Source organism: Clytia hemisphaerica, unplaced genomic scaffold (genome assembly GCF_902728285.1).
Source record: "Clytia hemisphaerica strain Z4C2 unplaced genomic scaffold, Clytia hemisphaerica genome assembly, whole genome shotgun sequence".
In the NCBI taxonomy this organism is placed as follows: domain Eukaryota; kingdom Metazoa; phylum Cnidaria; class Hydrozoa; order Leptothecata; family Clytiidae; genus Clytia; species Clytia hemisphaerica.
Window position 1 is genome coordinate 2,947,942 of NW_027103917.1, and position 24,246 is coordinate 2,972,187.

Genomic DNA, 24,246 nt, shown 5'->3' on the forward strand with positions numbered 1-24,246 from the left:
TTTGTTCTTCGACTTTCGTTTTTCATATTTCTTTAAAAAAAGAAAAAAATAATGGTCTAAAAATAACAAATCAAATGAAAGTATAAATATTTTTCCGTTAAATTTGTTTGAAAATCTATTTTATTAAAAACCTAAGTATCTAAAAACAATAGCCAGAATTAGGAGGGGGTAGGCATCGGCCGTTTTCCTCAAATTTAGGCGAGAAGCAAAAACATGGAAGTTTCTTTTCATATTGTCAAATGTTGGTCTCTTGTAAGGCCCACAAGTAAAGTAAAAAGGGAAGGCTTGGCTCTATGGATTTCTAAATTCGTAAAAGGACAAACCTGACAATATCCTAATTAATCTCCAGGTCCCTGCGTAAGCACAAGAGTAAAATAGAAAAATTACGATTGTCATAAATAAGAATTTGAAGGTAAATTCAAAAAAAAAGAAAATTAAAAAATAAATAAATTTGTTATCCTTTCGAATTTTAAAAAGGGAGCTTTTTTCTCTACTTCATGTCCAAGATCATTGATGAGGGGGTTTCAAGGTATGACTTCCAGAGGTTAGAATATCTAGCCATGGTCGCACCGTCTATAACACGATGGTCAGCCGACCAACTGACGTTAAAAATGCTTGCTTTCACTAATTCGCCGTCTGCATCGAAACGGGGCAAATGCTGAAATGAGAAAATATAGAAAAACAATCTATAATTAACAAGCTGATAGAATTTAAACTTATTATTTTGACCATCCTTTCCCTCCAAAAAAGCATTTGCTTGTCAAATCCCAAATAACTTCTACGGAGACAAATCTATCAAAGCTGGTAAAGACTCAATTATTATCTTCCAAAGTCTAAAGTTTGATTGTTTTTAAGATTCTTTTAAGCAGGAATATAAAATCCTATTGTCAAAACGAACGAAGATAAGTTCAAACAATGCAATTCAAACCATTAAAAATGATTTTTTTAAATCTGTAACAGTTCGAAATAAAAATGAAAGATTAACATTAACATTATTTATGAATAGTCGAAATAAGAAGAAACTTCCTCGTTAATAAAACATTTGTAACGCATAAGTCTTTGTAATTTTCATTACATTTTTACTCTGCCTTTAATTTTCCCCGACCTCCACTTTTTGAAAACCAGCCTTTAGGGCAGAAAATTCTTCACTCGCTTGTTTAAGGTCACAAAATTGACAAAATATCTTTCACCAAACTTAAATTCTTTTTTCAAATCAATGAATATTGTTCAACCCAAGTTTGATATAAAAATCGATACAATTTTTACTGCTTCTAGTGTGACGAAATGCTGTCTGAAACCTTTTTACATGATACTTGATGACGAAAAAAAAATAGCTTTTTTTACATAAGTGTTCCCGTTTTATATCAGATACATATTTCATATCGGGACAGTGTCTGCCTATTGTTTTATTATGATGATATAAGCAAAAAATGTTTTTCTTTTCCATTTTCGGACCAATCTTGCTCCCCATCAGTGTCAATTCAATGTGAAAAAGCTTGAGAATTAAAATTGAAGAATAAGCAAACGATATCACTATTTAAAAACAAAACCTTTAATGATCTCTCTCGTACCTGTATTTTGCCAAGAGCACCAATGGCAACTTCTGGAGGTGCGATCACTGGTTTAGCGTAAGTTCCTCCGATCTGTAGATAAAATGACATTCAAAAGAATCACAGTGACAAAAATAAAACTTGAAGAAAGCAATACAAAACTGTTGATTAAGGTCAAAACCCACCTTTCCAAAAGAAAATGTATGACAGCTGAACCCAAAAACTAGGGAAACCAATCCCAAGAAAAAATATACACGACAAAATCAATAGTAAAGATCATTGATGGAAAAAGTTCAAAACAAATGCTCGAATACTACCACTATCCAAGCCTAGTGTAAAAACTACCACTTAGAACGCATCCATTGACCAAATGCCACACACCTAAATAACCATTTCCATCCGACATACAAAGTATAAAATACAAATCCAATAAAATGACAAATCTATCAGCGATGAATGGTGTTTGAGTGAAACCTATACAATCTTCAGGGAAAATTACTAAGCAAACCCTAGTGCAAAATAAAGCATAAGGTTACGATGGTACACAATGTCATTTGTTCAATCACTGGCCTTGTCTGTACACAGACCCAGTATATACGGCTAATTTCAAAATTCATTGCCGTAGAGGGTCTGTTGTCATTGTCTTTTCTCATTTGAGATTTTTAAAACTGCGACCGCTGTGATGGAGTGGTGGTGAGAGAGGGGAGACGACGAGAGAAGTGTTGCTATTTATAAATCATACTTTATCGCAGAAAGGCCCGTACGGGAATTTTTTTATCAAACAGACAATGCGCACAGAGTGTACTACGAAGCAATAAACGTGACCTGGCCGGGTCATACCCCATAACTCTTCGGGGTGCTTTCGGATGCGATCGAAAGACTTACCTTTAGGAATCCCGAAAGCTATACAAAAATTGTATGATTTATATCCTGTATGAGCAACCTAGTCAAAAGAGTGAGCGTACCACGCAGACCTATTGAAAATGAGGAGCCACCCTTGACTGTTGTCGAGAGACTGACCTTTCCCTAAAGAAAAGGACCATGAAACGAAAAAAAAGGAATTAAAAAAACCAACAGACCCAATATTGGACAGGTTGAAAGTCCTTTTTGTTAAATTATAGAGACCTAGTTCGGTAACAAAAATGAAACCTACACTGAGATTAAACACACAGAAACTATACAACTTTCACCAATCCAAAACTCTTTTATTCGACTTGAATAATTCGAGGTAAAACGAAGACTACTTTTTAAAGGTTTCACCAAAAATACTCTCGGGTGCTTCAATAGTTACAACAAGAAAGCTTTTCATCACCACACGAGGGTCAAAAATAGAGAAATCTAGCCACACTTACAGATCCAATATTGGATAAGGTGAAAGTTCCTCCTGTTAAATCATCGAGTCCTAATTTGCCTTGTTTTCCCAATTCGTGTAAATGGTTCAAGTCTTGCGCTACTTGAAAGACGCTCTTCACTTGGATGTTCTTGATGTTTGGGACAAGGAGGCCATCTTTCGTATCCATGGCAATGCCAATATTGTGTGATTTCTATGCAAGAAAGAAAGGTTCAAAATTGTAAGAGCTGCTGATAATATTTTACTATGTATTATACTGGCTTTCAGCACTCGAAAAAACTCCCAATTCTGGATATTTTGAAATAGAAAACAGGGCTAGAAACTGGGTACAGCAATTGCTGATCGCAAACTGTGGAGGGTTGGTTACTTCTAGACCCAGATCCTATTTCTCATTCAAAGGATGATGGCCAACGATACTGATGAATGGTTTCAGATTAGAATTAGTGACAATTTTATACGTTCTGAAAATATAAATTCAGGTTGGAAAGAAATGAAAGGAGCTAACACCATTTTTGACACAAATAGGGGTCAATATTGGTATCATAAATGACAAAAGAGGGGTGGTAACCATAGTTACCATGTCTATCAGTCTAATCACGAGGCATTTTGAGTAAGATTGACCGATATTTCTTATAGAGCTAAATATATTTCAAAAATTCGCTCCTTATGTGTCTCATCATGTTGAGTATCTTTTCCTTATGAAAAACAATAATCACCTTATAAACCATCGACATATTTTCTTCATCAAAAGAGGCATTCAAAATGGGGAATTCCGTCAAAGCCATGGAAGCAGCTTTCAAGAAGAAGGGCATGAAGGATAACTTCACACCGCGTTCCATACAAAGTGGTCGTAGTGAGCGTTGGGTTCTAAGGTGAGAGAAAGAATGAAATAGAAAGTGAATCGATTCAGAAAATGGCCTGTTTCATTTAACATCCTTACAGGGGGTGGACAAACCTTTTTAAACCCTTAGGATATTCTTCTTCATAACTTAAAGGGTGGGGGAAATAAAATAAGTCTTTTACTCCCTGAAAAAATAGAAAAATTTCCTTAGACCCCTTTTTTGGATAACCCCCTGGAAATATTTGTCCTTCCCCTGTATAGATATTTATTGGAATGGCCCAATATAAGAAATACCTTAAGTGGATAAATTTTGGCGGGGATTAAATATTAAATCTTCGCCAAAATTTCCAAATTCGGCAATTCGCCAAATTAAATCCCCGCCAAATCTAACAAAAAGAGAATTATGTGAAAAATCACAACTTTTTAGTATATTTTTGAGTATTTTTCACCAATTTCAGTGTGACAAAATTTCCAATTCGCCAAATTAAATCCCCGCCAAATTTTACGAAATTTATCTATCGCTAAATTAAATCCCCGCTAAAATTTATCCACTTAAGGTAGTAATGTTCTTTTCATAGTCATGTCAGTTTCATGTTGGCAAAGCAATGTGCTCGTTTGTGGAAGTATTATCTAAAACCATCTGAAATCAAAAGGACAAAGGCTTAATGAAACAGATTAAACACAAGAAACTTATTAAGTCTCTGTCAAGTCAGTAGACAAAAACTCACTCCCAGTTCTACCGAGTTGCATTTGAGCCTTTGGGTTCCACAATGGACCCGTAGCTCAACGGTAGAACAAATGCCCGCGAATGGCATGGTTGTGAGTTTGAGTCTCGCCGGTTCCGTTGGTTCTCCAACGGTTCTGGTGGCTGGTCAGAAGGCAACATGAGAGCGACTCTATTCACTTAATTGTGATACGAAAGGCAGAATTCATGGCAAACATAAGAAATATTTACTGAATGAGTTCAGTGACGTCAATTTCATCACAATAACCAAAATGAGGTATCCTCAAAGATTGTTCCATTGACTTCACCATAGCCTTCTTCATTCCTTTGATGGGCACAACTTCATCCTCTTGTGACGTCACCACAGGAATGGGTGCAGGTCGGGTGGGTGTGGGTGTTGGTATTGTAGGTACTACAATGGAACAAACAAAAATAGAAAAGTTGCCATTGGAAAACAGTCAGATAATATAAAGCCATGTTGGGTTTATAAAGCTGAGGTATCTCGAGGTGATAGATTATCTGGTCCCTTGATCAGAGAGAAAAGAAATTATGTAAATTATTTTGCAAAATATACAAAAACGAAAAAATAAATTGTTGCTTTTCTTTTTATAAGAATAGTGCTTATAAGAATACCAGGGGGTAATCAACTTAACGTCAAGAATATCTTTAGAATACATTGAGAGTGAGATTTTTACGAGTTGGCGAGAATATTGGTTGGGAAAAAAAAAAGCATAATTTTTATGAGCCTGTTGCGTTTATTATATATAAAATGTTTTCAACTATGAAATATAAAAATGTAATAAGAATGTCTCACTCAGCCTAAGATTAGGAAACTTCCTAAGAATACTTCATTCACCCTTAGCCAAAAAATATTATTCTTATATAAAAAAGTGTGCACCACTAAAAAGAATACTGACAAAAAATTAAAGGATACCTGCTGTCGTTGCTGGATGTGAATCTTTGTTTTGAAGAAATTTCAGAATGTCTTCTTTCAAAACTCGACCGTCTTTTCCAGTTGCTGGAACCACTGCTAAATTTATCTATGGGTTAGAAGAGAGAATAATATAGCATTATGATCATGCACTGTAGTAGCTATAGAAATTTACATTATTTTTTCCATAGCGCTCCAATTATCCACCTATTAATACTAACTGAATGTGAAATTTACATTATTTTCTTTTGCAATTTTCCGAACAGCTGGTGTAGCTAGGGTTGATGAAGACGTGCTGGCAGGTGTTGTTGGAGCAGGTGCTGAGGCCTGAGCAGTTTGTGATGGAGGTGGCGGTGGTGGGAGAGTTTCAGCGGCTGAAGTATCTTGTGAAATTTGTTCTTCTGCTTGTGGCTCTGTGTCTATGAAAGACGAACAAACATGATCATATTTGAAATGTTATACCTCAAACTAGGTAATTTTTATTTAGCTTGTTTTAGTATTTTATCGGAGCGCATTTAAAAAAGAAGCAACATTATACTGAGGATCTTGCGGTACCTAATGATGTTTCAACGAGGTGAATTCTTTAACATCCCTAACAAAAATTCAAATTTTACTTTGCTTTATTTGAAAAATGTTATATGAATTTTGAGTCTCGTTTGCTCTTACCAGCGGAACCATCAACCTCGATGTCAACAAGAGGTGTTCCAACTTTTGCTTCATCATCTACATCGTAATGTAATTTGGTGACGGTTCCAGTGAAACGACTGGTTATCGTTACTGATGCCTGTTAGAAGATTTAAAAAAAATATTTTTGATAGCTTTGAGGAATATCTTACATACACAAATCATCATATCATATCATGAAACATAGTAGGAAAAACATTGCAACAAAACCTGACAAAACAGCTTGATTTCACCCTCTATCTTTCAGCAGACACAAAAAGGTTAAATATTTTCAGAGATCAAGTTGAATGGGTTTATACCAATACATACTTTGTCACTTTTGACTTCACAAATTTGATCAAACTGATCCACTTTATCGCCAACTTCTACGTACCTAAAGAAACAAAATAATGAAACATACACAATCTCTCCATAAACAGGCTAGTACTTTCAGTGTCCGAGCTTTTTTAAAACAAACAAAAGCATTTCCAGTGACTCGCGGATGAAGTCATATCAAGTTTCATAAAAGCAGTCGTTTTGTTTATCTGTTTCACTGATTGTTGCTTCAATTTTTCTTTTCAGTTTTTAGAATAATTGTGTTGAGAGAAAAATGATTTTTTTTTAAGCATTGTTTCCAATATTTCCTACCATTCTGTGACTTGCACTTCTGCAATCCCTTCACCGATATCTGCAAGTTTGAATTGTACAACATCCCCATTCAAAACTGAAACAATAAAAAATGTTAGCTTGGTACAAATTTTTTTTACATAAGCAACCACGTTGCTAAGGCTCGAGCCCTGAGATTAGACAAATCTTTTTCACTATCTCGTAAAGTAAAAGCTTTTTAAATAATCTGAACATGGCAAACGATAGCCATTGACCCAATAAGCAAAACCCAATATAGTATAAAATCAGGGGTGGTCAAAGTAATTTTTTCAGGAAATGAGCTAGAATGCTAAGCCTTGACCCAAAAATTGGAGTTGCTTATAAAAACAATGTGTACGATCTTAAAAATGTTCAACACTTTACTGTAGCTGTAGTTGATTTGTCGAAAACTATTGTAAGTATTGAATATTCTTGAGTTGTAATCAGAATACCATGGGATCTTCGATACTGATAAAAGAATAGCTGTTTGTTAAATGAGAAAAAAAACAGAAGTTTTCTAACCTGAGGAAGAGTGGAAGGAGCGATTAACTGATGGAAATATTTGTTGCTTCCCAAATTGAATTGATACATTTGTTCTCTGTAAAAGAATGAAAATTTTCAATGAAAAAATAGTTGTTTTTTTTGTAGCCCTTTTTTATAAATATTTTTACAAGCTTCTGCTGAAATCCAAAAATCTATCCATCTAAGACAGCTATTGGCTAAAATTTAATCATATTTCTTGACATACGATTGAAAAGTATGGCGGAAGTGTTGGATTGTATGGTTTCTTAGTATTTTTAAGACTTTGAGACACTGTGAGGAGCTTCTATTCCAGATGGTACTAATCAATAAATTCGATAGTCGAAGTACTTCGAGATTGGGTAACTTGCATCAGTGGAGGGAAAATTCCATAGCCATCAAATGTCTGACCAACCAAAGCCAGCAAAATTCGAAAGGAAATGTTTCCACTCTGCTCTACCATTTTAGAATCTCATATTGAGTATTTTTGACAAGTTACTCGCTGACAGAGTTGCAGGTAAATAAAACAGCGTGGTTAAACAATAAAAAATCATGTAAGATCATAAATTTTAAGATGGCAGGAATTCAGTTGTTTCTCGATTGACATGTAATCTCAAATTTTGATAATGATAAACATAACTATGCATGACCTCACTTTTATGATAAGGAGATATACATTTTACTATGCGTAAATTTTGTAAATCAGGTTTGTTTTGTAACTATTTTAATGTCAATGACCAGGCAGGTCATTCATTTGAGGGCTATGCAAGTTTCCATCCACTGTTGCAAATTACCCGATCTCACGGTAATCGGTTATGATCGAACAACCATTTATCGATTTTTAAAAATCAAACTTCGAGTACTAAAATTTAAAAAAAATTATGAGTATTCAATAACTTTCTTAACAACCCTTTTTGATGTGTATGGATTATGGAAAGAATTTAGTTGATTTAAAGGTTTTAACTTTTTAATTTCTTTTTCTTTTGCCATGTGTACTAAAAGATTCTGCAATGTTTTTTTTTTCAGGGTTTATTCTAGAACTATTTGTAAGTAGAGAGCTTTTTACAGATCTTAAAAAGGTTTACTAATTCTTTAGATATAGTGAAAAGTTTAGACAACATTAAAAATGTTTGTTTTTTTCTCGATTGAACACTGACGTACATGCATGTCGAAGTCCGACCCGACACCTGTGCAATCACATACCAAGAGATCGGGTAACTTGCATCAGTGGAGGCTAACATGCATAGCCCTCGAATGAATGACCTAGCTGGTCATTAAAATACAAAGTTAAATCAAAACAAAAATGATAGAGCTGCAAGCAGAACTGTGTAGTTCATTTGTTTTAAAATTTTGCTTCCTTCATTGGTCAGTCATTTGATGGCTATGCAAGTTTTCCTCCACTGATGCAAGTTACACGACTTCACGGTAGCTGTCAACTCTCTTGCATTGGGCGGGAGACATGCTAACGTTTTCTCCCACAGAAAAAAATTCAGCCAAATCTCCCGCATTTTCAGAATTTTCTCTCGCATCTCCCTCATTTCCAAATATTTCCGATTTCCTGAAAAAAGATTCAGATTTTGAAAGAAGCTGAATGGCAAAATTTCCTGATTTTGGAAATTTGGGACGAAAAATTCCGATTTCCCGAAAAAAAATTCCGAAAAATCAGATTTCGTAGGAAAATTCCCCTGATTTCCCAATTTGGAAAGTAGGATTGTTGGGGAAAATTTTTACGACTTGAGCTCTCTTGCATTTTTGTGAGGCCAAGTTGACATCTATGCACTCACCACCTTTGATTATTACTGATCAAAATAAAATAAAATAAAAGATTGGTTCGGTAATCGAACAGGTGATGGCTTCTTCAGAAAGACGAAAGACAGAAATATATCTTTCGAATCTGGCATTCGTGAATAGTGTCAGGACCTACGGCGACCTAGTAGGGTTGGGTATGGGTGTGGTTATGTATCAAATTCGAAATTGGGTTCGGTCATTTTGAATGAAAACAAAAATATTAAAAAGGGCGCACTATCAGTGAAAGTTATCGGACATGTTATGGACCATCTCAAGTCAAAACCCCCAAAAATCGCCTAACTTATTCAAAAGAACTTTTTTGACTATAACAAAGGATAAATAAATGAGGTTAACTTATTTTTCTTTGCTACTTTACATGCTAACTCAAAATTTATTCAGGTTCACAATGATATATACATTATAGAGGTTAAGTGTTGAATTTAAAGAGATATTCTTGGTCAAAGTAGGGTTAAGAATATGAGGTTAACTTGCACTGAGGTTAACCTAATGGTCCTTAAAGATAGACCAAAATTGGTATGAAATGTGAGGTTAAAGTAAAAATAAATGATTGGGTTTTACTATTTAATGATTGGGCAACAAGGTAGGCTAGAAAAAATGAGGTTAACATTTCAAGTAGGGTGTAAAATTTGAGGTTATTTCACAAAAAGACCCTAATTGTGAGGTTAACAATGATATTTCAGTCTAATTTTGGATATCAGACAAACAGCAGCCTATTATCAAAAACAACTAAACATGAAAAATTATATTTTGGTATAAAAAGTGAGGTTAACTCGTATATTAACTTGAGAGACAGAAGTACCCGAGAAAGGGGTTGATTTTAAGCTTTCAGATAACCTCATAAAAAGGGAAAATTGTGTGATAAAAATAGTGGGATCCATTATTCAATGGTTGAGGAACAAGGTAAAGTAGAAAAAATGAGGTTAATATCTTAGTTTGGGTACCAAAAATGAGGTTATTTGTGAATTGGGCTTATAGGGTTTTTAAAGTCTTTGTTGTATACTTTAATGACTTATAAATCTGTTTTTGATCTCAATACTGAGCTTAAAAGTAAAGCTTAAGTCTTAATTAAGTCTGAATTAAAAATCTTTGAGGTTAACTTTTTATCGTAGTATACCTTAAACGTTTTTCGTTCAGTTGTTTAAGTTTGAAGGTATAAGCTAAAACATCCTACTTTTTCAGGTTGTTTAACCTCATTTTAAGAACCTTTTTGGTCTATTTCATAGTTTTTTAGCTTAGTTACTTTATCAAAACTTTTAAAAAGTAATTTTGTTCCTGTAGCTTTAATAGAATAGAACTATTTAGGTCAATTAGAGAAGCAAATTTCTCACATTCCTTAACATGGAGTTCTAATTTTAACCTCAATTTTTAACCCTACGTTAGAGCAAAGATTGTCAATTTCATAAAAACCCTATTGATCTAAGCTTCTAGTATCATTTTACTTTTGTCCCATAACTTAATACACATGCTAGCAGAAGATATGGTTAAGAATGTGAGGTTACTTGTTACCATTTTTTAACCTCATGAATTGCACCTTCCTTGTGGGAAATCTCTAACCTTTTTTGAACAAGCTTGATATTTGAAGCCTTTTTGATGACTCCCTAATAATTTTTTCCCCAATAATTCAATAAGTGTCTCTATATTTTGAGGTTAACAAAAGTCTATAAATTGTCATATTAACCTCAAATAACAAACCTTTTTCAAGTTTTTTTTTCATTTTTGGGCATAAGCCATCAATTATGACCAACCCTCAAAATTTCAACCTTTTTAGATAAAAAATGAAGATTATATGGTCAATTATGTAAATTTTCCACTTTTTCCTCAAAAAAATTAACTTTTTCTTAGGCGACATTGATTTGAGATTGTCCTTATGACAGAAAGTATGATTGATAAACTTGGTGGAGTTATCAAAACAAATTTGTTGTCAAAGAGATTTATAACAGTATATAAGAGGACCCTGCCGACGCACCGTTTTGCTACACCGGACGCAATAAGTCCGGTGTCAGTCCGGTGTTGCATACAGGGAATATTGGACGCCGGACATTTATGAAACAAAAAATTAAGAAACACCGGACGCACCGGTGGGAAAAATATCCTTCTCCGACACCGGACATCTGACTTCCTTAAGTCCAGTGTAGAAATTGTCCGGTGGTAAAAAAAATTCTCATTTTGCAACAGAATTTCGCGTGTCCGGTGTTCGTTAAGTCTGGTGCGTCGGCAGGGTGGTCCTTATATGAGTGAAAATACAGGCCGCCAGATATCAACAAGTCCCATGTTTCGACCAATCGTCCCAAGTTAGAGCAGTTGACGGTAGGAAAAACTCACAAAGTCATAGAAAGTCAGAAAATCTACAAACAGTGTAGACCTAACTCTTCATACAAAAATTACGGGAAACGCATATTTGTAGCGGGCATTGCCCTAATTTTATTCAATATTATGAGAAATTACAATTTTGTTTCAATATCACATTATCTCCATAATGTCAATTTGTAGAACAGTTCATTTGTTTACATTTTCTATTATTATAGAGATAATCTTATCATATATGATTAGTTATTTTATCTCCTTAGTTTTTATTATCTCCTTAATGTGGCCTTAAATAGTGCACACTCACACTTTTCTTCAGTTAACATCAAGTCACCACAGAGGAAGGAGCTCTCTAACTCAAACTCAAATATATTTTTCATGGTCTTGTGGATCAATCATACATTCACTTGACTTATTGCTGCCAGTCACAGCATTTTATATCTGGCAAGCTGGTAGGTTTTGCTTTCCTTGTTTTTCTTTCATGGCAGCCATTTTGTTTTTGTAGGTGTGGCCTTTTTCAGTGTTTGCTTTCATTCATTCTCATTCATGGCAGCCATCTTGTTTTTCCTTTGTTGGGCCTCTGTCTTTGCACTACTAAGTTAAGCCTTAATTTATGAGTCAACTTCAACTATTCAATTCTATATTCACACTAGATTTGTAATGAGAGATTTATTTTATTTATTTAGTTTGAACTTCTACGTCATAAAGATGTTCCAAACATACCAGACAATTTGTTGAGTACTTCCTCGCCACATTCAAACAGCGAGATAACTCAAATGCTGTCAAGTCATCCAATCAATGGTCTGACGTCACCAGTCTATTAACTTATCCTGACACTCATCGGTCAAGCGTCCAAAGTCTCGCTCATCCGTCAAGCGTCCGACGTCTTGCTCATCCGTCAAGTGTCCGACGTCTCACTCATCCGTCATCAAGCGTCTGACGTCTCGCTCATCCGTCAAGCGTTCAACGTCTCGCTCATTCGTCAAGCGTCTGACGTCTCGCTCATCTGTCAAGCGTCCAACGTCTCGCTCATCCGTCAAGCGTCCGACGTCTCGCTCATCCGTCAAGCGCCTAACGTCTCGCTCATCCGTCAAGCGTCCAACGTCTCGCTCATCCGTCAAGCATCCAACGTCTCGCTCATCCGTCAAGCGTCCAACGTCTCGCTCATCTGTCAAGCGTCCAACGTCTCGCTCATCCGTCAAGCGTCCAACGTCTCGCTCATCCGTCAAGCGTCCAACTTCTCGCTCATCCGTCAAGTGTCAGACGTCTCGCTCATCTGTCAAGCGTCCAAGGTCTCGCTCTTCTGTCAAGCGTCAGACATCTCGCTCACCTGCCAAGTGTCCTGAAACCACATGCAAAGACCAAGGAGAACTTGTGCCAAGCGAATCAACTACAATATATTTGGTTCTACAGGTGAAAAGATACCTCCAGCAATGGCTGAGAACAAACCTATCCAAGCAATTCCAACTGCAGTCAGTGTGTCAATCCTTCAAGGTGAAATAGGAGATTTCATCAATGACAACGACCCCACAACCATTCAAGATTCGTATGACTTAATTATGAACTGTCTCGAGAAAATCCAATCACTGCGTGCTCAGTTCCGAACACAACACTCTTTCTTACAAGCTGAACTTGGTGAAGAGGCATACCAACCTCACGCACTGAAGTACAAAGAAGTGAATGATTCCATCAGCATGTATGTTCAAAGTGCCAACAAAGTCATCCAAGAGGCAAATAGTTCAGTAAAGACAATCAAAACTAATAAAACCACTTTCTTGACTGATGAAATGAAAAACATTCGATCCTCAATCAGAAAGATTTCAACATGCGAGGTGGATAAATTGTCAAATGAGGAAGTAAAGGTTCGCAATCAAGACCTCAGTAAATACACCAAGACTGTTACGTCACTGTCAGCAAAATTCAAAGAATATATTGAACTAGAACCATCGAAAGTCATCTTTGAAGCTGCAAAGAGGGATTATGATACCATTATCCAACTATGGGAAGCCTACAAAGCCCTTATCATCAAAGAGTTCAAGGATCGTGAGATGGATAAAATTGATTCATTCAACAAATCGCAACTCAACATCAATCTTGGCAAGTTCAGTGGGTATGAATCTTCAACCAACATCTACGATTTCAAAACCAATTTCAATAAACTCTTTGCTCAATCTGTACCTACACATCTCCAAGCTGATTTGCTCAAAAACAACTACTTGGAGAAGGATGCACTAACACTCGTTAAAAATGTGTTAGAGATCAGAGATATTTGGGAACGCCTCAAAGAAGCCTATGGAGACACAAAGATACTTCTGACAAACAAAATATCAGAACTGACTGATTGTGAAACAGTCAAATCCAAAGATCCAACCAAAATCATCAATAGCATCAGCAAGATTTCCAACTTGATGAGAGACCTGATGCAATTATCCACTGATCACCACATCGAGAACGAGCTGTACTATTCTGACGCATTCGATCAAGCTTGTAATCTACTTGGTGAGGAAAGATCAATCAGATGGCTAACCCTCAGCTGTGAGATACCAAAGGAAGGCAGATGGAAGTGGAGACAAATGCTGGACTTTCTCGATAAGGAAGTCAAGATGCAACAACAACGAGCGATTCTTCAATCAAAGTCAAAGAAGCAGGAACAATCAAAACAACCAACCAGACGTGGATCTGGCCATCAGACAGACTCAAATCCACCAGCAGCAAAACCACAGGCGAATCCTCCACCATGGAATCCACCTCCATCCAGTCAATCAACGAACAATCAAACCATCTGTTTCATTTGTGGAAAGAATGACCATGTCCAAACAAGAGGTCCACGTGGAATGAAACTGATTCAATATTTCTCATGCAAAACCTTCGTTGATTTGACACCGGCTGAACGTCTCAGCACACTGAAATCCAAGAATCTGTGCTTTCAATGCTTGTTCCCTGGAGCAAGTGCCAACCAAGAGAAGCATCGCGATGGTCACTGTCAACATACATTCGTTTGTCAACACACCTACCATCAATCATTTCCAATGAAGAAGCACATTCTTGTTTGTGAGAAACACAAGAATAACACACAGAACCAGGAAACACTTGAGCGGTACAAATCAAGATGTATCATCAATCAACCAGTCCTGAATTTCTCCAAAGAGATCAAACTATCTTTCCATGCCGATATTGAAGATAGCAACACTGATGCCATCTATATGTTCCAAAACATCCTCGTTGACAAAAAGGTGTATAATATCTTTTATGATACTGGATGTAGTGATTTCATCAGCCGCTTCAAAGCCGTTAAACAACTCAAGACACGTGCCAAACAAGTTTATGCTGGATCAATACAAACCAATGGTGTTGGCGATCAAGTCAGCCTATCAAGCAATGGCATCTACTCTGTCAACATACCTCTCGCAAATGGAGAAGATGCAACCATGATTGGAGTTTGTATGGACAAGCTCACACACGACTTTCCAATGTACAAGCTCAATGGTGATGTTATCAATGACATTCACAATGGCTTCAAAGACATTGGTGGTGATCCCAAGAAACTCCCACTGGTATCAGCGCAAGTTGGTGGAGAAGTCGATTTTATGATAGGTATACAATACATGCGTTACCATCCTAAATTCATCTTTCAATTGCCATCAGGGCTCACTATCTTTGAGTCCCACTTCAAGAGTGCCGATGGTTCAAGAGGTGTTGTTGGTGGTCCCCGTAGACTCTTCAGAGAGATTAATCAACAACATCACAACATCGCTAATTTTGTCAATCAACAATTTCGACTGTTCAACTTTGGGTATCATGTCAACCCAGATGCCAAACTTCTAGGATATCCATCTTACCAAGCTGACATCTATGTCTCAGACAAAGCAGAGGATCAAGATTTTGTCAACAAAGTTATGCTATTTGAGGCAACCGAACAACTTGGAAGTGAGCTGACATTCCGATGCACCAACTGCCGTGGCTGCCAGAAATGCAAGGATCTTCAATCAACTGACGAAACCATGAGTGTTCAGGAAGAGGTTGAGCAAGATGTCATTGACCGCTCAGTCACTGTCAATGTTAGTGATCGATCATCTACTGCAACACTTCCACTCATGATGGATCCTGTCACTTACCTAGCACCAAATCATCATATCGCTTTGAAAGTGTTCAACCAACAAATGAAGCGTCTTGCCAAGTACCCCGATGACAAGGCAGATGTGCTGAAATCTGAGAAGAAACTTCAAGATCTGGGATATGTAGAATATGTAAAGAATCTTCCAAGTGATGTTCAACAACAACTGCATCAGAGTCCTATCAAGAACTTCATCCCATGGCGAGCAGTATGGAAGGAAAATTCAATTTCTACTCCATGCCGAGTCGTGTTTGACGCCTCAATGAAAACTGACTCTGGTAAATCACTCAATGATCTACTTGCAAAGGGAAGAAACAACATGAACAAACTTGTGGAATTGTTCATCAGGTGGAGGAGTCACTACATTGGAATACATACAGATGTGGCAAAGATGTATAATTCAGTTCAATTGGACAAATCACAATGGTGCTTACAACGCTATCTCTGGCAAGATGAGTTTGATCCATACAAGCCACCCGAAGAAAAAGTTATAAAAACCCTCATTTATGGCATCAAGTCAAGCGGAAACCAATCTGAACGAGCATTACGTGAGACAGCAAACCTCTTCAAGGAGCACCACCCAAAGGTTCATCAAATCATTAACAAAGATGTGTACGTCGATGACTGTGTGACTGGAGAGGAAACTATCGATAAGGCATTCAAACTTGCTGACGACCTTGAGCTAGTAGTCAACCATGGAGGATTCCACCTGAAAGGCTTCACATTTTCGCATCAAAGACCACAACAATCTTTGTCAAGTGATGGAGAGTCTGTATCTGTTGCTGGGATGAAATGCTTTCCAGAAGCAGATGAAATCAGTATTGACAATCCTGAAATCAATTTTGCCAAAAAGTACCGTGGAAAGAAACCAAAACAAATCAAAGAAGTTCCACAAGCATTGACCCGTCGTCAATGCATGTCAAAAGTAGCAGAGGTTTTCGATATTGCTGGACTTGTCACCCCAATCACAGCCACACTGAAAGTTGATCTACACAAACTTGTCCTGAGGCGAATGGAGTGGGATGACGCACTACCAGATAATCTACGAAATGAATGGATATCTCATTTTGAAATGCTTCAAGAAATCAAGACAATCAAATTCAAACGTGCTGCTGTCCCATCTGATGCTTCCAATCTAGAGATCAACACTCTAGACTTCGGAGATGCCAGTGAAAATCTCATCTGTGCTGCAATTTATGCAAGATTTAAACTGACAAATGGAAGCTACTCATGTCAATTGGTATTTGCCAGAAGTCGTCTTGTGCCAGAAGAAATGACACAGCCTCATGCTGAGTTATATGCAGCATTGGTCAATACGCATGCAGGAGAAGTTGTCAGGAAATCATTTCAACACGCAACATCAGTCAAATTCACTGACTCTCAAATAGTGCTTGGTTGTTATCCATCGAATTGAGGAAATTGATTGGTCCAAAGAACTGAATGATTGTTTCAATAATTAATTATGTCAATGAACTCAATGGTTTGTGTTTACTCTCTATTTCGTGGGGGAGTGTAGCGGGCATTGCCCTAATTTTATTCAATATTATGAGAAATTACAATTTTGTTTCAATATCACATTATCTCCATAATGTCAATTTGTAGAACAGTTCATTTGTTTACATTTTCTATTATTATAGAGATAATCTTATCATATATGATTAGTTATTTTATCTCCTTAGTTTTTATTATCTCCTTAATGTGGCCTTAAATAGTGCACACTCACACTTTTCTTCAGTTAACATCAAGTCACCACAGAGGAAGGAGCTCTCTAACTCAAACTCAAATATATTTTTCATGGTCTTGTGGATCAATCATACATTCACTTGACTTATTGCTGCCAGTCACAGCATTTTATATCTGGCAAGCTGGTAGGTTTTGCTTTCCTTGTTTTTCTTTCATGGCAGCCATTTTGTTTTTGTAGGTGTGGCCTTTTTCAGTGTTTGCTTTCATTCATTCTCATTCATGGCAGCCATCTTGTTTTTCCTTTGTTGGGCCTCTGTCTTTGCACTACTAAGTTAAGCCTTAATTTATGAGTCAACTTCAACTATTCAATTCTATATTCACACTAGATTTGTAATGAGAGATTTATTTTATTTATTTAGTTTGAACTTCTACGTCATAAAGATGTTCCAAACATACCAGACAATTTGTTGAGTACTTCCTCGCCACAATATTTGGACTTTGTACCCTATGCTGCACTCAAGCACTTGAGCCAAAATCCCGCAAAGGCGGGACAAAAATCAGTTTTTTGAAGTTTGCAAAAAAACGCCACATAGAAGATCTTTCAAATTCAGTATGTGAATAGAGCAGTAAAAAATACAACCTTTCTATTTTTCCTTTTTTTTGCAAAAGTTCTAGGAATGAAAATAAAGGGATAATGATAATTGAATACTATCCACGGCACTATCGTAAAGCTAGAATCGCTTCGCGTACTCTTCGCTTGAGAAAATGATTGACAGATTGAAGTTTTTCATCCCCGCGGTGCGCGCCGCGCGGGAGCTCGGGCGCTCTGCGAGAGTTCTCGGCTCAATCCTCGGACCGCGCTAAAAATGGTAGACTGAGCTGTGATAGATCATTTCGATGGAAGTTGTTGAAATGTTTACAAGGCTCTTGATAGGGAGGTCAGGCCTTACGCATGCGGCAGTAACAAAACATAGATTTTCGAAAAAAAATATTCAAGCTTACATATCTCAAAGAAGGAAACCTCTTTTAACATAAGTATTTTTCCCAAAGTGTAGAGAATTTATTCAGCTTTCTTTTTCAGAAAAAATCAGCACATCATGTCTTCATGTTCCTTCAAAATTTGAAAATGAGTACTCGCGGGTGAGTTTTTTCAAACTTCTTGTTCGCGGCACGGCAGAATTTTTTATCCGGGGGTTCTAAAATCCAAAGCGCTAGCCACCCGAAACAGCTATCGACCTGGAATTTTTTGCATCGTTCCCCGCAATAGTTTAGCTTTTGAGACGTACCACGTTCGTTGGTTGGAGCAACGTTTATTTTTCAGGAAGTCAAATTATGTACTTAAAATGCGTTTTTTTCATTGAAAAAATCAAATTTTTTTATTGAACGTGAATTATTTAGAAAGAACAATGTTTTTTCTTTCCAAATGTGAAAAAAGTAAGAATCAAGCTGTTTCCGGTGGCAAGCGCTAAGGGAAAGATTATGGTGTAATTACCCCGTTTCAGCTACATCTATGGAAAATAAAACTCGCACCAAACCTCTTGCGCGGAATTTTTCATAAAACACTTTCGCTTTTGGTGCCGTAATGAAGCTGAATGAAGGTACAAAATGGCTGGCGATGCGTGCACGAAAATGCTTGAAAAATTGAACTTCAAAATGTAATATCTTTGGAACTTTAAAGAATTGGAAGGTAAATGACCCCTCATTTTTCTTCTGATGGTTATGGCTTTCCATCAAACTTGGTTTGGTATTCTGCAAGTAAGTTTGAAATTTCCTCTGACCACCCTACTCTTGACAGAATATTGTTTGGTGCCGTTATAAATTTTGTTAGATCTGACAAATTGATGTTTGTAAGTGCACTTTATAGTTTTGATTCCCATTGAAGAATCATATTCTGGTTTTCATGTTATTAGATGCTGTTTTAGAGCTTTAGAGCTACACTGACAAACAAGAGAAGAGACTGGAAAATACTAAATAAGACCAGGTTATGTCTTTCATCGCGTCTTTATGGAAGAAGTCACGGCCAATCGAACACCTATCGTTGATTAAGTTCAATTGAGTTTGATGGTTCGATTAAGAAAATAGTTTCGATAGGATTCAGTTCAACATCAGTTCAGTTGGCTGGGAAGATACCCTTAGGAGTTTGAAAACCTGTGTAGAGGGGGAACTTTGAGTAAGAATTGATCAGATTTCAGACAGGAATAAAAGAAGTATTGATAAACTGAAATCTTACCAGAACATTTGAAGTATGACAATAGCAGCTTGAGGCTTTGATGATTTTGTTGGAGACACATCGACGAAAAGTTCGCACTACAGCCGCCATCTTTGATCGAATGTTGTGGTTTGAAAACGAAACTAAACTAAGATGGCAATGAGACTATTGTTGTTATCTTAACCTTCAGTATACGTATCAACTTGGTACAAAATCTCTCAATTGCAAACGTGAACCGCCCCAACACGACGCCCTTTGGGTAACCTAGCTAAAATCCGGCCAGAAGCGGGCGGGGACACGGCGTTCTGGGCGTTGGGTTGCAAGGGACTTAGAATATAAAGCGTCTGCCTTTCCTTGGAGACAGGAACGCGGTATTTGTGCTTATAAAGAGCTTTTATAAAAAAGATATATTGCCGCAGGAGAGTGGTTTGAAAGTATTCAGTCAACAGCGAACTTAGAGTGAGTCCTTTACTGCTAACGTAAGCTGTAGGCGAGATACAACGACGACGTTTTTACTAGTCTACAGCGACACGGCACCACCACCATGTTAAAAACAAGATCAGTGTTAGGCAGAGACGGGGGGAAGCATCTGCCTTGGAGCTACTACAGAATGAAGCCCGAAAACTTCCTGTGCCGTTTCGCTTCAGAAACGCTGTGTCCCATGGCTGTTGGCTGCATCTTACTACACTAGCGTAATCATCAAACGTCGCCAAATCAAATGTCAATCTTATCAAGCACAACCTGGTATCTGTTGAGGTCAACACTAGACGGTGTTATCATACGGTGCACACAGAAAGAAAAATGCGAACAAATGTGTACACAGAGAAAATAAAGTACAATCGTGGTCAAAGCTGTTGTCCGATTACCGGTAAGTCTCCCTTACCCCGAAATCAAACTTGTAATTCAATTTTTGTACGTTCACAAGACTCCCCCATCAACATTGATATCAGGGGGTGTTGACAAACACTTCTGTCAGGATAATAGTTGGGAAATTTGCCAGGGGAGGGTTTCGGAGAAACTTTTTTAAGACTGCTCGTTAACTCCCCCGGCTATCAACTCAAGTCAGCAAGCTTTTGTCACAACATAGCCCGTTCACGAACTTTCCTACTTCCGTTTTGTGTTTATTTCTTATATTACGGACTCGGTCTTTTTTGTTTAATAGTGTATGGGATGGGTTGAGCACCTTCGAAATATCAAACAAAATAATTTTTCCAGACAACCAACATACACAAGAACATTTCCATCTTTCAGGTTGGTAGAATTTCGCATAGCGCCTTCTAGTATAACAAAAGGATATATGGGAACAGAAGGGATAGAGTGTATGTTAATCATAAATACACCCCTGTCTCAGTGCCCCGGTGGCATGATTTCAGTACATGATTTTTTTCAGTACATGGTTTCAGTACATGATTTTTTCCTACGTCACTGCAGTAATCAAATTTTTATTGCACTCATTTGTGAATTGAGATATAGATTGAATAAAGACAGCGACAATAAAAAACAGTTCTTGAATTCCCAAGCCATTTAGCAGATTACAAATGAGTGCAATAAAAATTTGTATAAATGCTATTTAATTTTATTCAGATAGTAGCAATGACCTCACCAACAACCGGGATTTCTCATTCAGTTTCTTGGTGAGTTCCACTTTGGATTTCTGAAAAAAGAAGCCTGTTCTGACGCAAATTCGATTTTTTCCTACTGCAGGAGCTTCGAAAGTTTAAAGTGACGTCAAAAAATCGAATATTTGGAGCCCGAAAACCCGGACTCCAACATTCAAAAAAGTCGCAAAGTGCGTAGAAAAACATATAGCGGTCAAAAGTTTTAAAAAAGAAGCAAAACATTTTTATTCATAATCTAATTATTCTTCATTGCCATTTTCTTTTTTCCCTTCAAAATAAATCATATCAAAATCAAAAAATATTTTATCTCCGCAATATTTGTCATCAAAGTACTTGACGAATCGAGTGGTACTTTCGTCTCGATATACCAAACTCAAACAATTGGATGTCGGGTACACGGTCACCAGCTAAACGAGACAAAAGAAATGCGTTGCTAAATAATAGACCATTGACCTTTACAGAGTACAGAGGTCTTTTTATTATCGGACATAAAAATTCCTTCGCTGAAAATGACTCAAATTGAAACAAACCCTTGAAACAACCCTTTCTTTCAGACAGGCTTTGGTGTCGATGCTTTGGTGCAAGACAATAATTCATAATCTCAAGAAAGCTAAGCAAAATTTCAGAGAATTGAAAAAAACTTCAGTCTACGGTGATGAGGCTGGGATCCCTTATCTCCAGATTGAAGTGATGACTTGAAACCCAGCTTACATTCTTAACACTAAAACCAAAGGTTACCAGTTTTCAACCTCGTTCCCTGCGTATTATCAGCTTTTTGATGTTTACTGATAGCGCTAGGTAATATTTGCTGGCGTCCATAAGTAAGCCTGGGATACACGGGGACGAGGTTGACCAGTTTTTAGAAAATATTTGAATTCGCATGAAGCAAGCATTACAAAGAACATTAGATGAAGAAAACAAGTTTTGGTACCTCCTCGGTATCTTCCCCTGCAACGTAACTGATGTATCCTCTCTCCGATTCTTCGAAAGCTGAAAGAAATTATGACAATGTTATATACCTTAAAAAATTAGCGGGAATTTAATTTGGCGGATGACTAGAAAAATTAAATTTGAAGAGAATTTAATTTGATTTAATAAATCCGCCAAATTTTCTTTCCGCCAAAATTTCTTCCTTTAAGGTACCCAATGGTATATAGTTAATGTTTATATTTTACTTTTTAACATTAGATGCAGATTTGTGAATTTTATACCCAATGTTTCAATAAACAAGTCCCCTTCCCTTTAATTTCGTCGATTTTAGTGACATGACCACTTTGTTCAGATGAGAAAAATTGCACGAGTGATTTTTTTGTTAATAATTTTCCGAGTCCGAAAGGACGAGGAAAATTCGAAACAAAAAAATCACGAGTGCACTGATATAATTTTGCCTGACGATTGCATAGTATGAAACACTGGGTAGCAATTCCAAGTTAGTTTATAATTCAAAAACATTATGCCCAGTTTTCAAAAGAGTACTTTAGGCGTACAAACTTTCACGAGTATAAACCTTTTACGTCTTGATTCGCGAAAGTTTATGCTCGCGAAAAAGGTTTTTCGTCAAATTTGCGAAAGTAAATGTTGTAAATTTACAATCTGCGATTTTTCGACCTCGCGAAAGTTTCTGTTCGCGAACGTTTGTACGCTTAAAGTAACATACCATCACAATCAATATTGAAGATGCAATCCAAACAAGCTTCTCCTTTAAACTGTTCATCTTGCAAAATGGTGAATGCGCCATGTTTCCATAGCCTCGTATCCACCAAACAAGATGGCGGCTCTACAAATGATGAGTCATCATCTTCTTCTAGCAATGCTAAATCCAAATCTGTCAACACTCGAAGTAGTTTAAAAAACGGACCCGAACGAACCAATTGGAGAAATTTGTAAATCATTCCATTCTTGTCTAAACTGTCTTCTTTCAAAGTCCAAAGTTTCCTGAAAATGGAAAAGATTTGATCATCTTTATATTTGTTGGCAAGTTTGAACCCCTGCCAGTTTTTGCCTTATTTCACAAAGTTCACACGTGCGTGGAGAATTGTTGGTGGTGACAATGAGAGATTGTTATCAAGATAGAATACAGGGGAAACCTGAAATGCTGTGTCTTCGAAAATTAAGTACAAATTTTGCGGAACTAATTTTCACGGGAACTAATTTTCACGTTTTTGGGTGTCTACCGCGAAAATCAATTCCGCAAAATGCAATTTTTACTAACTATTTTAAAAAATCCCTTGGAATATGAAACAATTTCGGCAAAAACTAGTTCCGCAAAATGCGTCAATTTAGTACCTTCGCACCGCGAAAAATAGATCCCTTAAGGTAGGAAAGTAGATTCATGATGCATTGATACCATTACCATTAGGATATCACTTTCAAAAGAATAGACCTTATCGGAGTTTTTGGTTTTTCTAAAAAAGCGATGCATTTTGTGGGATTGTTTCGAGCGTATTACAATAGAATTCCCTCGAGGAATTCCTAGGAGATTTCTATTGTAATACACTCGAAACAATCCCACAATGCATCGCTTTTTTAGAAAAATCAAAAACTCCGATAAGGTCTATTCCAATCAAAGAATTTGGTTGATAGAGATTGAGAAACTGCAGCCAGGGTTTATATAACGGTCAGTGATACTTTAATCGTAGAAATTTTAGCGAGACTTATTTTAGCGTATATTAGCGAGTCAGGAAAATCTAGATTTTTTTTGGATTTATTTTAGCGAATCACGATTTCAAAAAATTTCGCGTGGATAAATTTTAGCGAATACTCGTATTACATTATTCATTGCTTTCGTTTTCTAGCATTTCTTTGCACTGAAACCCTTCCTATTGATAAAAATGTATCAAGGCAATATAACCAGAAATTTCGCGCGGATAAATTTTAGCGATCTGACAATTCCGCGTGTTTTAGCGAGATTTATTTTAGCGAAAATAGGGAAAACTCGCTAAAACGCTAAAATTAGTCTCGCTAAAATTTCTACGATTAAAGTACATATTTACTCACCTTCGGTTGATAGGACCTTTTTCTTTCCAATTTCGTTCTTTGATGGAAAGTAATTCTTCTTTTAACTGATCGTACATCTCTTGCTGAAACATGGAAAAAGTTTTTCGATGAAAAAGAACACAAGGGCTAGCCCGTCCGTACTTTCTCTTTTTGAGGAAATGTTATGATGTGAACGGAGCCTGAGGCCAAAAATTTATGAAGAATCTTAACTGGACGGATTTACGTCTACAGACTTTAAAATAAAATGTTTGCACGAGTAGAATTTATTATTTATGTAAAGTATACGA

General features: G+C 36.8%; 2 protein-coding genes across 2 annotated transcripts in view; both read right to left on the reverse strand.

Annotated features, from left to right (window-relative positions):
* Window positions 1-19,508, reverse strand: LOC136809476 (lipoamide acyltransferase component of branched-chain alpha-keto acid dehydrogenase complex, mitochondrial-like). The gene is made up of 12 exons (XM_067066013.1): window positions 19,365-19,508; window positions 7,228-7,303; window positions 6,709-6,784; window positions 6,391-6,454; window positions 6,064-6,181; window positions 5,635-5,816; window positions 5,401-5,506; window positions 4,698-4,878; window positions 3,618-3,768; window positions 2,903-3,094; window positions 1,572-1,643; window positions 1-658 (listed from the first exon to the last, which is right to left on the reverse strand). Exons 1-12 carry the CDS (start codon window positions 19,452-19,454, stop codon window positions 491-493), a joined length of 1,476 nt encoding a protein of 491 aa, XP_066922114.1. The 5' UTR covers window positions 19,455-19,508; the 3' UTR covers window positions 1-490.
* A 1,685-nt stretch (window positions 19,509-21,193) lies between these two features.
* LOC136809494 (prolyl 3-hydroxylase OGFOD1-like) overlaps window positions 21,194-24,246 on the reverse strand; it is a 629,446-nt gene continuing 626,393 nt past the window's right edge. Inside the window, exons 12-15 of the mRNA XM_067066033.1 lie at window positions 23,960-24,042; window positions 22,620-22,897; window positions 21,894-21,952; window positions 21,194-21,369 (exon numbers count right to left, since the gene is read on the reverse strand). Coding sequence (XP_066922134.1) covers window positions 21,202-21,369; window positions 21,894-21,952; window positions 22,620-22,897; window positions 23,960-24,042 — 588 coding nt within the window. The 3' untranslated portion in view covers window positions 21,194-21,201. The remainder of the gene's footprint in view (window positions 21,370-21,893; window positions 21,953-22,619; window positions 22,898-23,959; window positions 24,043-24,246) is intronic.